Source organism: Apodemus sylvaticus, chromosome 3 (assembly GCF_947179515.1).
Source record: "Apodemus sylvaticus chromosome 3, mApoSyl1.1, whole genome shotgun sequence".
NCBI lineage: Eukaryota > Metazoa > Chordata > Mammalia > Rodentia > Muridae > Apodemus > Apodemus sylvaticus.
In genome coordinates, this window is record NC_067474.1 from 144,264,532 (window position 1) to 144,278,739 (window position 14,208).

At 43.8% G+C, this 14,208-nt stretch overlaps 1 protein-coding gene and 1 non-coding gene across 22 annotated transcripts in view; both read left to right on the forward strand.

Annotated features, from left to right (window-relative positions):
- The window catches only part of Pum1 (pumilio RNA binding family member 1), a 118,278-nt gene that overhangs the window by 86,448 nt on the left and 17,622 nt on the right, over nt 1-14,208 (forward strand). For 18 of the 21 annotated variants that reach the window (XM_052177517.1, XM_052177519.1, XM_052177535.1 and 15 more), the window contains 6 exons: nt 233-371; nt 1,754-1,897; nt 2,900-3,196; nt 4,283-4,519; nt 12,520-12,787; nt 13,852-13,981. In XM_052177517.1, the coding sequence (XP_052033477.1) occupies nt 233-371; nt 1,754-1,897; nt 2,900-3,196; nt 4,283-4,519; nt 12,520-12,787; nt 13,852-13,981 (1,215 nt within the window). The remainder of the gene's footprint in view (nt 1-232; nt 372-1,753; nt 1,898-2,899; nt 3,197-4,282; nt 4,520-12,519; nt 12,788-13,851; nt 13,982-14,208) is intronic. The other 3 variants (XM_052177527.1, XM_052177528.1, XM_052177529.1) reach the window with 1 other exon arrangement.
- LOC127681886 (small nucleolar RNA SNORD103/SNORD85) lies at nt 438-510 on the forward strand. The gene has a single exon (XR_007977231.1). It is a non-coding gene; the product is annotated as a small nucleolar RNA SNORD103/SNORD85 (small nucleolar RNA).

Here is a 14,208-nt window from a genome sequence, read left to right on the forward strand (position 1 = left end):
TGGCATACAGCACTCAGGAGACAGAGACAAGTGGATCTCTGAGTTTGAGGTCTACAGAGTGAGTTCTAGCACGACCAGGGCTACATAGGAAAACCCTGCCTTGGTTGAAAAACCAAAAAAGGAAAAAAGGAGCATTTTATTTTTGCTCTTATTTAAAAGCCTGACTCTAGTAGAGTGTGTGGTGTGTCCTCTGTAACTCCTATGAGATAGCATTTCTGTTTCTTATTCCCAGGTTCTTCGTGGAGGAGCTAGCCAGCGTCCTTTGACCCCAAATCAGAACCAGCAGGGACAGCAAACAGATCCCCTTGTAGCAGCTGCCGCAGTTAATTCTGCTCTTGCCTTTGGACAGGGATTGGCTGCGGGTATGCCAGGTGAGGTTTGCACTGATGTCCGAATAAAGTATGAGTTCTGGGAGTGATTTTGGCTTAGGACTGGGGACTGGCAGGGATGATACACACTTGCCCTCGCTTAGACCAGAGGTCGTTGATGAGAGCTTTGTTCTGAGCCAGTCATTGGTCGTTGTGGTTGTCCAAGCACGTAACAGATGTGTATGTCTGTACGTGAGAAGGTGAGCTTTGCTTTGTTGGTCTCTCTTACCTCAGGACGTAAGGTATGGAGCCTGGATTACTGTGTGGTATGCAAATACTGTCGTGGTTGTACTCACACTTCTGTTACTTGTTTAGTAAAGAAAACAATACATTGGTCTTGGAAAGCACTTTGATTGAATGGTATTCCCTGTCCTAAATTAACCAGCAGAAGAACACTCCTGTCCCTTAAGTGCTGTGAGACCCTTATCACTCGTCTTTTCTTTAATTCTTCCAAGGTCTTTTATAGTTTGGTCAGTGAGTGCTCAGAGATTTGAGGCCTTTCAGCTGTGTAAGGGACAGGGCCGAATTGTCCATCCAGGCCCACATGATCCCAAAGCTGGATTTGTCTGTTTATTTTGGTGCCTAGTATACATTTTCCTTGTGTAATTTCACATGTTCCTTTGATTACTGTTGCACGACCCAGGTATGTGACCCAGACTGGTTTGTTCTGAATCTTGTTTGTACTATATAAACAATATTCATTCAGTGCCCAGTAGGAGACTGGCATCTGTCTTAGTTACTTTTCTGTTCCTGAGATAAGACACCATGACTAAAGCAACTTACAGAAGAGGGAGTTTATTTGGGGCTTACAGTTTCAGAGTCCAAGTCATAATGGCTGAGAACACAGCAGCAGGCACGGTGCTAGAGCACTTCCGTCTTGTCTTGATCTATAAGCCAACTGGGAATGATGTGAGCTTTTGAAACCTCTTGTCAGCCTCTTGTGATAACACCACGGAAGCCAGACTCTGTCATCTTTTCTGAACAGTTCTACCAACTGGGGACCACGTATTCAAATATGTTAGCCTATGGAGACCATTCTTATCCAAACCACCACCACAGCTAAGAGCTCCTGTAGACTGTAGTAACTGGAATACAGAGATTTTATTCTAGCACGTCAGCAACCTCAGCACTCAAGCACTACAGCACTTACACTGCTAGGACAGTCTGGTAACCTAGGCTGCTATCTCTGATGGGCAGGTGGCATTTGTAGGGTGGTAGGACTTGAGTACTGTGAAATTTCATTATGTCACTTAGAATAGCCATGTGATTTAACTCTCATTAATCATTTGAGGAATTTCCACCTAATACTTTGCATAGTGGTTAAAACCTTGGCAGCAGAGACTAACCAACATGGTTTCTACTTGTCTGCTGCTTACTCTCCCCAGGTTATCCAGTCTTGGCACCCGCTGCTTACTATGACCAAACTGGTGCCCTTGTGGTGAATGCAGGGGCAAGAAATGGCCTTGGAGCTCCGGTTCGGCTTGTTGCTCCAGCCCCAGTCATCATCAGCTCCTCAGCTGCACAAGCAGGTGAGCTTCGTTTGGAGGACTCTAGTGAGGGAGCTAGAGGGGATGGCAGGGGAGGGGGGAGCTAGAGGGGGCGGCAGGGGAGGGGGCTGACAGTGGTGTCTTCAGATAGGCTCCGATGGGCCTAACTTGGTAAATATATTTTCACCACGTAATATTTCAAAGAGAATGAGAAGCTGCAAGGCATTTTGGTAGATTCAGTGTCTGTTGGTGATTGTGGCAAGCACCTGGATAAATGACCAGGAAATAGCACCGCAGGCAGCAGAGACTAACAACATATTTTTGTGATTTTTTTTTTCCCCTCCCCTGGGCGAGGGAGAATTGCTTTGGTGTAGGGCCGGAGTAAAACTATGGGGACTCCAGAGGATTGTCATAGCAGTGCATTGACATTGATTGACAGTGCAGACAATTTGTTTTTTAAAGCTCTTTACATGAGATTTTTAAAATGAGAGTCAGCCGCTTGTGTTTGCACACACTTCTGATTCCAATTCTTGGGAGGCAGAGGCAGGCAGATCTATCTCTTGAGTTCACATTCCATACCAGTCAGGGTTACATAAATGCAATCCTGTTCCTAAATAGATGTGTGGGTGGGTGGATGAATGAGAGTAGAGGGAGGGCTATTACAAAATGATCGGCATGGTAAAAGAAGAGGTTAACTGTAGGACTGAAGGACTTAAATCTGTGAACAAAATAACTTCTTGAAGAAGTCTCATGTAGGAGTAGGTATAGAATTTGGGATTTTTAGGAAGTCGTATTTAATGGGTGTATATGATGTCGGAGCCACTTTAAGTCTGCTTCGAGCATAAAGAGCTTGTTGTGTGGAATTTTTACTTTCAGACCATAATAGAAATAGACAATAAAAGCTTCACATGAAGGCATCACAATGGATTTGTACAGTTCTTTATAAAGTACAGCCTTGATAACATAGCATTAAAAGTAGACACAGTACAGTCTGGGTATATGGCTAGCGCCTCTTAGCCTAATGTTGTGCTTTCTTTCTCATAGCTGTTGCAGCGGCTGCAGCTTCAGCAAACGGAGCAGCCAGTGGTCTTGCTGGAACTACAAATGGACCATTTCGACCTTTAGGCACCCAGCAGCCCCAGCCCCAGCCTCAGCAGCAGCCCACTAACAATCTGGCTTCCAGTTCTTTCTATGGCAACAACTCTCTGAGCAGTAACTCCCAGAGCAGCTCCCTCTTCTCTCAGGGCTCTGCCCAGCCTGCCAACACGTCCTTGGGATTTGGAAGCAGCAGTTCCCTTGGTGCCACACTGGGATCAGCCCTTGGAGGGTTTGGAACAGCAGGTACAAATTAGGCTGAGAAACTGTTAAACCGATTTTGAATGAGATTTATAATCTTTCTGAAACTCTGACAATGCATGACAACCTGCACAGATACCACTGGCAGATGTGGACCAAGTCCCTGGCAATCTGGCCAGCCCATCTATCCTTTGAGATGTTGGACTACAGAAATCAAGTTCTGCAGCCAGGGCCTCTTTCAGGTCCATGTTCGTGTTGCTACTTATGTTCACTTTGTCAGTTTGTTTCAGGAGGTGAAAACTAAAGAGAGGAGGTTCTTCAGGCATCAGGGAGCTTGTGGAGGGGTCTCTAGCAATGTAGATGTGAGGCTGAGGGAGAACAAATCACAGAAGGTCGCAGGCTGGGTGCTCCACATTCAGACCTGTGTCCCGGGCTTGGCTTGAATATCTTAAACAGTTAGGCATTTTATCCAGTGTTTTGAACATTGGTAAGGGAGATGCTGTGGAACATTGGGAGGAAGGATGTTAGACCAAAATATTTGTTTTGATGGGAGAAGAATGCAAGAATGTAGTCTGTGGATAATGGGATACGAGGAGTGGGTATCAGCAGTGTGATTTCAGAACAGAACGGCATATCTGAGAAAACGGCACTAATCAGAGTTGTAGGCTAGCAGCAGCTCCCAAAGATGACAGGCCTGCATTAGAAAGTCCTGTGTAGCGGGCAGTGTCCCACTTACATACCCCCCCCCCCCGCCCCCCCCTGTATTCCATTTTTCTGCTAGAACCTTTCAGCTGATGAAAGGCACTCCTTGTAGGGCATTTCCTTTCACTTTCCCGTAGCTCATGTGGCCACCAGGGCTTTTTAACCTGCCCCGTCCCATTCTGTCTGTGACACTAAAGGAAGGTAAATTTGCCATATTTGTGTGATGGCTTGAATAGTTCTGTTAACCCAAGCCATGTCCTCTTTATGACGTTAGCTGCCCCTAGAACTGCTACATTAACAGTTAGGCTGTCTCTGCTGACACATTTGCGGTGGTAAGGAGTCTGGATCAAAGTGTTAGGAACAGGCCACTGGGCTTGTTCTTCAAAGAACAGGCCTGTTCTTATCTGCATTGTTTTAATTCCATTTTAGTTGCAAACTCCAACACTGGCAGTGGCTCCCGCCGTGACTCCCTGACTGGCAGCAGTGACCTTTATAAGAGGACATCGAGCAGCTTGGCCCCCATTGGACACAGTTTTTATAGCAGCCTTAGCTATTCCTCCTCTCCTGGACCCGTGGGCATGCCTCTCCCTAGTCAGGGACCAGGACATTCACAGACACCACCTCCTTCCCTCTCTTCACATGGATCCTCTTCAAGCTTAAACCTGGGTAAGAACCATTACTCTAACACCCCTTGAACGCTAGAAGTCTCCTGCCACTGATGACAGTTCAAGTACTTTGCATAAGCAAAGGACAGTCCCTTTATCCTAAAGTGTCCTGGTTTTCTGTGCCTTTGATAAATTCCTCAAGTTGCTCAGGTTGTACCTGTAGCTTCATAGCAGTTGGGGATTGCCTAGCATCTGGATACACCTCGTGTATTCACTCCATCCTCAGTGTGAACATTCTCTCTTGGGCAAACACAGTCAAAGTCATTGCAGGGAGGCAGAAGGGCACAGAGGAAGAATAGTTACTAGCATAGCTCCTGTGATGACAACTAAGTTTCTTTGTAGCCCCTCACCCCACCCCCTTGTATAAAAGTTAGCAGCTTCACAAAGCATTTTATTGAAAAATTTTTGCCAGATTTTTAAGTATTAGTAAGTACTTTTTAAAAATCTAAACCTATATAGTCTGTTAATAACTAGACGAAAGTTCCAAACAGCAGGCTTTAAAAATAATAGGAAAATTATAATTCTCGCACTGGGCAAGGGTGCAGAGTTCTTACCTAGAAACAAGGCATGCCCTGCCTTCCTTTCATTGTCTCTCAGGGATGTATTTCAAGGGACTGATTTACTTCTCAAATGGGGAAAGTTGAATTAGAGAAGTGGAGAGCACATTTTATGAGCAAATTGCGAGGTGAGAGTGTTATTTTTGTGGTGGTGGCTTTAAATGAGTGTTCTGGACAAACCAGCAGGAATGCACTTGCTAGAAGATTCTGCCATTGCCTAACAATGCGGCTTCAGGGACTTGGAAGTGGTAAACAGCATGACCTCATTTGGAGAGACATGCAAACCAAGAAAAGTCTGATAAAGTCTACAATAAATAGTTATTTTAGAACAGAGTTTGAAGGCAAGTGATGCTTGCAGTGTGTGTGCTTGGGCATGTGTGTGTACGCACACACGTGTTTCCTGAAGTGGAGAAAACTTGGAAGGACATTCTTACTGGCTGTCCACAATGGATAGATGAGTGGCTGGAGCATGTGGTTACGGCAGTGTTTTATAGCATCAGATAGCCTGGGTGCAGTGTAGCCTCAGGAGGGCGATAGGCTCAGTGGAGGCCTGAACAGCCACTCAACCTGCGCTACCCTCCTCACAGCAAGACTCTCATTTCCTGTGCCTTTGGGAAGCACACCGATGGGGTAGCACCCCATTCCATGTGTGGGGAGCCTTCTCCGAGCTTGAGTGTTTGCCTCACTTGTACCAGATTTGAACAGAATTTCTTAGAATTCTAAATCATGCATTTCCAATGTATGACCTTTTTATATGATGTGCCCAATATATCTTTTGAGCCAGTGCATTGTAACTAAAGTTTTGCTGAGATGTTGTGTTGTTGGCTTATTTTGTTGTTGTTTTGATATTTTTAAAATTTTTTTTTTAAAAAATGTGGGTGTTTTAACCTGCATGTATGTTTGTGCACCGTATATGTTTCTGGTGTCCAAAGAGGTTGGCAGAGAGGAACAGATCCCCTGCACCTGGAGGTAGGGACGGTTATGAGCCACCATGTGGGTTCTATGAATCCATTCTGGAACCTGTGGAAGAGGAGCCAGTGTTCTTTATCTGCTGAGCCATCTCTACAGCCTAGATATCTTCTAATTCAACTAGTTACAGAAAATAAATGGTAGCCAGACAGATCCTGTGTCCTAGAGTTTAACCTGAACTACTTGTAGTGGCTCTGGGTGTGCACACTGGATCTGAAAATGCTGATGATGCAGGAGACCTTTCCTCTTTCAGTCTGTGTGCAGTCTCAGTGAGACCCCATAGTCAACACATATTAGAGGATTCTTAAGAAAGCAATGGATGTGCTTAATAATTACTTGTATGTGCTTAAGAACCCTCAGTGACTTTTCATTACCATTTGTTTCCATTCTGAATTAAACAATGAAAACTTCTAGTTTTTACTATAAAATTTACCTCATTTGATGTAATCTGTTGGATAAATTTTATTGGCTGTAAGTTCTGTGGCTGTCAGGGTAAATCTTAATGTTTACAATTTCTTATACCCATCTGCATTTTATTCTCAACTGCAGTTAATGATGTATTTAATTTGCATTTTATTTTCTCTTAATATTTGTCTATGATACATTGCCAGTAGGTAGTTCCTTCTTATTGAACAATTTCTGTGAGCCTGTTTATTGCCTTTTGTCCGTTCACTCAGATTTCATGGGCATTTGTTTCTGCTTTGGCTGTTACTTGTACTACAGCGGTGAGCTACCCCACCCCCACAGTGTCTGCCTGAGTAGCCCTGGTTGTCCTGGAACTCCCTCTGGGCTTGGATGCAGAGATTCGCCTACCTCTGCCTCCTGAGTGCTGGGATTGAAGGCGTGTGTCTCCACTGTGTGGCATTCAGCTATGAACACTTTAATGCAAGTATTTCTGTAGGTGTTGTTATGTGTTAGCTTTATGATCTGCCTTTTATTTTTGTTGAGATGGGGTCTGGCTATGTAGTCCTGCCTGTCCTGGAACTCGAAGATTTGCCTGCTTTTGATTTGAGATAGCCCTTTCAGTGGACCAGGAATAGTATCTCATTGTGCTTATATTTTCAATTTCACTCCCAACTTGTGATTGAAAGCATTTTGGGAGAGGGTTGAGACAAAGTATTATTTATAGCTGAGGCTGCTTTGAAACTGTGTAATCCTCCCAGGTACTAACTTTGTATGCGTGGCTTTAGAGCATTGTTTTAAATGTGCTTTTTAACCTTTAGTTATCTTTGCTCATTTAAAACTTTGGGTTACTTGAATTATAAGAAAGAGATCTTTGTGTTCTCATTTTTTACTTCTATTTTAAAATCGGTGTCTTTAAAGTGTGTCAGGTTTTAATTTTGATGAAGTTCACTTCATTGAAATTTTGGTTATGTAGGAAATATTTTCCTGTCTTCTAAATGTTTTACTTTTTTTACTGCTTTTTTTGTTGATGTTATTTTTTCTTTCCAGATGCATTTTTATACTTTTAGATTATGAATGTGTGTCTGTTCATTTGAATACAGCCACTGTCAGAGTCATTGGATCTGTTGAGCTCTCATTGTGAGCTACTTGGCTGGGAACCAAACTCATCCTGTGGGAGAGTAGCAAGTTCTTTATTGTTTTAACTCCTGAACTTATGCATTCATTTTGAGCTAATGTTTTCATCTTGTGGGTTAGAATTCATCTTGACATGTGACTGTGTTTGTTCCTGCACTTTTTTTTCTAGAAAAGTTTTATAGTTTTCAATGTGTGTGGTTTATATGCTATTGTGAGTGGGATTGTGTTCTAGTTTAGGGTTGTTCATTTTGTTATTGAAATACTACTGAGTTTTGTACTGAACCTCTGACCCTGTAAGCCAGCCCCAATTAAATGTTGTCCTTTATAAGGCTTGCCTTGATCGTGGTGTCTGTTCACAGCAGTAAAACCCTAAGACTGATTTTTATCCAGAAAACTTCATTGTTTTGTTTATTCTAATGGTCTCAGGTAAATTCCCTAGGATTTCAATAAAACAGAACAGAGAGGAGCATATATTTTGGCTGTGTCTGGGTCCTGGGGATAACAATTGTTCTTTTGCCCTGATGTTTGTTGACAGTTGGTTATTGTGGTGGACCTTAATGAGGATAAGAAAACTTCCCACTATCACAAGTTGAGGTAGATTGTTTTGTTTTATGGATGGATGGATTTTGATATTGTTAAGTACTTTCTGTCTTTGCTGATCATGGTAGGACTCATTCTGTGAAGATTTTGTGGAGTTATATGTCTGTATTAGTTTAATGTGGTATTGTTCTCTTGTGTAATGTTTTGTGTTACATGCCTGTTACCGGGTGGTATTGACCTATTGTAGGTATCCCAAGTCCTGTAGTTTCTGGAAGTTGTGTAGTACAGTCCTTTCTCCTATTCATTTGCAAATTTACCAGTAAAAAAACGATCTTAAGATTTTTAATTACTTTCTTTTATGTCTGGGTTTTATGCATGGTTTTAGGTTTTATCTGTCTACCTTTTCCCTTATCCTATTCCCTCTTTGTGTCGATCTGGCACTATTGATAAGGCTGGCCTTGAAATCAGAGATCCCCCTGTCTCTGGCTTCCATGCACTAGATTAAAGGTGTGCTTTAATTCACCACCACTTGTTAGTATTGTCATTACCACTGGTTTTTGTTTTATTTTCTGAGATACAGTCTTATTCTGGCTTTCCCGGACCTCGCTGTGTAAACTAGGCTTGGATGTGGCATTGCCAACCTGCAGGTTTTGTGTTTCTTAAGTCAGGTTCAGTAATTGGGCTCTCCAAGAGATTTGTCCATTTCATCTTCATTTATAATTCAGTTAGGGCTGGCTCCATAGCTCAGCTGGTATACTCTTGCCACATAAGCCTGGTGGCCTCCGCTAGTTGTCCAGGACCCACATGAAGGTAGTACTAACTTGAGGGAGTTGTTTTTAGACCTTCAGTGGCATCATCCTTCCTCCCATCTCTTCCTCACACTGTACATATACATATATACGTTATATGCAGACACACACTCAAGCTTGGGAAGGACATACAGAATGTGAGTCTAAGCAAGGCTGAGGTAAGCAAGCATTCCTTCCCCATAGTCGAGCTGTTGTCATTAGAGCTCCTTGCAGTATACACGTGGATTAGATGGCGCCTGCGGATGCAGTCTTATGCTTAAAGAAGCTCTCTCAGGAAAGTCTCATGAGGACTGATGTGGCTGTTCCAGAAGTCGCGTGTTAGTTCTGTCTGCCCTGCTTACCCACACATCTGTTCTGTGACCTCGCTTTCCTATTCCCTGGTTTGTTTCCCCATGCATATAGTTTGCTGCAGCCCCTAGGTTGTGCCTTAGAAAGCTCTTGAGAATCAGAAGTTGCTGAGAGAATTTGCTTGGCTTATACAGTCTGCAACCCTCAGGCTTCTTGAACTCGGGTGAGTTGTGCTGTTCCCACCTCCACAGGTGAAGCACCCTATAGTTCCTCCGGACTGTTAGACGAACACATTCTGCCTCCTCTTGTTCTGAGGCTTTGTTTTCTTGTTGAGGCAGGGTCTTTCTTTGTAGACCAGGCTGGCCTCAAACTCAGAGATCTGTGTGCCTCTCTGCCTGAGCCTCACTAGTGCTGCAGGGATTGAGAGCCACACTTGGAAACCATTTACTTTTTCTTAGAGCAGAAAAAAAAGTCTTTTTTTGCCTGAACTTTATCCAGGCTGGACAGAAGCAACCCAGAAGCAGAAGCCTCTCCCTGGGTCCTGTCATCTATGAGTCTCACTGCCTGGACACATTTTAATGTACTAAGTTTTCTTTAGTTTAGGACTACCACGATGTGTTAAGGCAGCAATGAACACTGCAGCTTCTAGTAAATGTTGGAGGTGATGATGTAGCCAGTGGTTGCGTTTTTACCTAGCATGAATGCCCAAGTTTCAGTCCTCACCACAGTGAAGTAAGTGTGTGTGTGTGTGTGTGTGTCTGTAGGGGTGAGAGGATGATGTCAGGACAACAAGCTTGGCTCTGACACAATATAAGTAGACCATATAAGCCCTTAATTTCTGTGGTATGATGCTTCAAGACACTGTCCAAATACTGTAGAAGATGGGAAAGTTAAAAGCCCATGTTAATTGTCTCTTTCATGAAAGGCCTGGTACCTGCAGGTAGACTGACTGCTAGGGACTGGATGGTTAACTGCTGCTTCCCACATTGCTAATCCAAGAGCAGTTTGGTCAGTAAATATTGAAAATCTGTTTGCTAGATGGTTTTTTCAGAAAGGGCCAGAAAACTTGAGTATTAAGCAAAACTTGACGCATTGAGTTACTGTATAGATAAATCCTACTTGGCCCATGCAGAATACATCTGTGAATTGCCAGATCAATTACCTGAAAAAGTTTTTCTCTTTCAGAGATTTGTATATACTTTTTTTTTTTTTAGTAATAAAAGCCAATATGTCAAAACTTGAGCATAAATATATAACTTATGAGCATATTAGCTATTGTTCTCTCTAGCCCTTTGAATTATGTATTAGTATATTTTGGCCATGGTAACAAAGTTTAGCTAATGTTAGCTAATGCACTGCATTTATTAGTACATATAGCTGGAAATTGAAGTGTAGGGCAGTGTTGAGGGTTAGTTTGTTCCATCACTGACTTAGTTGCCAAGGACCTGGCTTCCCTTTCAACATACCTTCCGCCTTTTTCAGTGACCCACATGCAAAATGTCTGGCTCGACTTCAGAAATGGTGTGTTTGGGCTGGTCCTCTTTGGTCATGTTTGTTATGAGTACCGCATCTGCAGTGCCTGCTGCCCCACCATGCTTGTGACCATTTCTTTGTCCCCCCTCCAAACAGGAAGAACAAGGTTTCTTACTGTCATAGAGAGCAGTCATTAGGCTGCTCTTCTCTTTTTGAACAGATCCACTGTGGCATGTAAGAGTTAGCGGCACCCTGAAGAATGAGGAAAGTTGATGTATCAGCCTGAGTACAAGGCACATGGCACTTTGGGCCAAGGGCCTCGCTTTCTTCTGTTCTGGTTGTTAGAACTATGCATTGCATTTTTGGATGACTGTTTTTTTTTTTTTTTTTCTTCTTCTTCTCTTAGTTCTAGTTTCCTATGAGGTAAATGTACCTGTGGAGAACTAGCTATAGATGCTCGCTGACTATTCTCCACAGTGTAATGTTGAGTTGTTGGTATTGGTCATCACTTTGAGTGAGACCTACACTTTGGAAGTTGGATTTTGCGAGGGGTCTTTCTGTGGTGGCCATTGACTGCCATGCCCGCTCTTATCCAGAGCACACGTAGATGGAGGGTGCAGTGTGCCTGTGGCGCCGTCCTTGTTCACCAGCGGCTTTGCAGTTGATGACTGTTTCTCAGTACTTAGCTGTTTTAGGTCGGTTTGTTAACAGTGATTGGAGAAAAACATCCTGGTGCTGGAGCGCACTTCAGTAGTAGAGCTTTTGAGTAGCATCGGTTAACCTATTATGCTACTTTCCTATGTGCGTGTGCATGGCTGAGCGTGTGCGCATGCACGCTTGTACTTGTGTTTTGCCAGGTGGAGCCCAGTGTCATACCTATGTTAGGCACAGACCTGCTTTTTGTTAAAACTTTGGGTTGTGACACCATCTTACCGTGTATGGACACACATTTATAACCCAGTCACCAATCCAAGCAGCAGTACAAGGGGCATATGAAGCTGTTAGTGCTGCATCACACACGCTCCATCTCATGGAAAATGCTGAGAACTGCGTGTTACTGAGGACCTTAAACCTACCGTCTGCCTTGGACTCACTCCATCACAGAAAGGTTTCCAGGAATTTCCTGTCCCCATACATTAGGATGTCTTGATTTTGTTCCCTCTCCTTACAGCACTAGGACATTCCTAAGCAAGTGCTGTATCCACACCCCTGTGTGTAGTGATCTTAGAGGGTGCTTCAGCTGGTGGAGGTTACTTAGGGATGGCATGAGCCCCTGTAGTACTTGGAGTGGACAGCGCAGAAGCCTCAGTGTACTTGCTTTGTATTTTCTGAATCCTCACTGTAGGCGCCGTGCCTCATTTTGTTTATTAAGGAAATACAATGTATTGCTCCATTCTTTTTACTGGTTAGTTTTGTTTTCTCTTTTTTATGTAGTATTGGGTATTTAACCTAGGTCCTGGCACATGCTAGCAAGTGCTTCATCTTTGAGCTGTGTCTCCAGCCTTACAGCACCAATTTTTTAAGCAATGATTTGCTAGCAGTGGTTAAAACAAAACCAAAACAATCAAATAAAAAACCCAAAATAAATATTTCTTTCTTAATCTCTGTGTAAATGTTTCCTCCAGATTGTTGTGTGGGCCTTAGAAAGCCACGGTAGTGGGAAAAATTGCCTCATGATAGCGCAGTGCCGTAGGAGAAGAGAGATGGTGAGGCTTGTGGAGGTGGCGGAGTGGTGCAGACGGTGCAGGCTTGTGGAGGTGGTGCTTCTTCCTCCTAGATGAGTTCTCTAAGCGTGGACTCAAGTCTTTTTGTTCTATAACCAACAGGAGGACTCACGAACGGCAGTGGAAGATACATCTCTGCTGCTCCTGGCGCTGAAGCCAAGTACCGCAGTGCGAGTGGCGCCTCCAGCCTTTTCAGCCCCAGCAGCACCCTTTTTCCTTCCTCTCGTTTGAGATATGGAATGTCTGATGTTATGCCCTCTGGCAGGAGCAGACTTCTGGAAGATTTCCGAAACAACCGGTACCCTAATTTACAGCTGCGGGAGATTGCTGGGCATATAATGGAATTTTCCCAAGACCAGCATGGTTCTAGGTGAGGACCTGGCTTTGGCCCCCATCATAACTGAAATCTGTGCCCTGGATTCCATGACTCAGATAGATATATACCACACCACAGAGACATATCTGCCTCTTTGTGATTCACAGTATGCTTCTGCTGTGTTGGTTTCAGAGGAATTTGGGCATGGGGATCACTAGATGGCCACATGTTTAAAACAACTCTTAGTGGGCTGGACTGTGGTCGTCTTTGAGCAATTTTTTTACCTTCATGATCAAGTACCCTGTGTTTCTAGTTCACAAGAATCTCTTAAAATGCTTTTGTTTGCCACTGGCTATGGCTGTACATAACCTATAATCACAGTATCCAAGAGACAGAGGCAGGGGACTTGCTACAAGTTCAGATATCTTGTTGTACACTAGCTACATCCATCTCTATGTGTGAAGAAGTAGTCTTCCCAGGAAGCCCTGTGCATAAGTCAGCACTATAAGGCAGGCCTCTTATGAAGGGGACACTGTCATATGGCCGGGTGGATCCCCAGTTCCCAGGAGCACAACAGGACTAGCACTTGCTGGCATCCCTGCTGCTCCAGGAGCTGCCCAGAGGAAGGAACTGGGCTTAGGGACCCAGCGAGGTGAGATAGTGTCTGTCACTCATCCTCTATCCCATCTCTGTTGTGGTTTTTCTCCTCTCTGTGTTTAGGGAAACTCCTAATGGTCTGCCTGCTTCTGCTGGCTGCCTTTCCTGAGGAGTAGAGGTCAGGTGCAGAGACAGTGAAGGATTTCCTGAAGGAGTCAAGTAGGGAGCACTATTTCAGAAGCTGTAGAAGGACCCTCTTTACAGATATGGGTTATAGAATAAGTTTCTGATGAGGGACTGCTGTCTCAGCACTTGGGGAGGCAGAGGCAGGATGATCTTTATTGCATACGAGGCTAGCCTGGTCTATATAGTGAGACCCTAAAAACACAAGCAAAAAAATCCAAACCAAAACAAAACCCAGTGCATTTATTTGGCTTATCGGCCGAATGTCTAGTGATGTCCTTACATCTTTGCAAGTCTCCTCTTTGTGTGGTTTCATTGCTCCCCACTCTGTTCTTCAGATTCATTCAGCTGAAACTAGAGCGTGCCACAGCAGCTGAGCGCCAGCTTGTCTTCAACGAAATCCTCCAGGCTGCATACCAACTTATGGTGGATGTGTTTGGAAATTACGTCATTCAGAAATTCTTTGAAGTATGCCTTCTTTTTTCCTATACTTTGACTTTGAGAGTCTTCAGAGTATTTGATTTTCATTGGATTTTTTGACAGTCACCATTGTCATCCTCGATGTGTGAGATGCTCTGGGAACATGGTGCGGGAACTGCCTCCACGAGAGACCCAGCACAGAGCATATGAACTCTTAGAAGACATACACCCCCCTGCCTGGGAGCACTGAAAGAGATTGTGTTTTTAAAAAATAA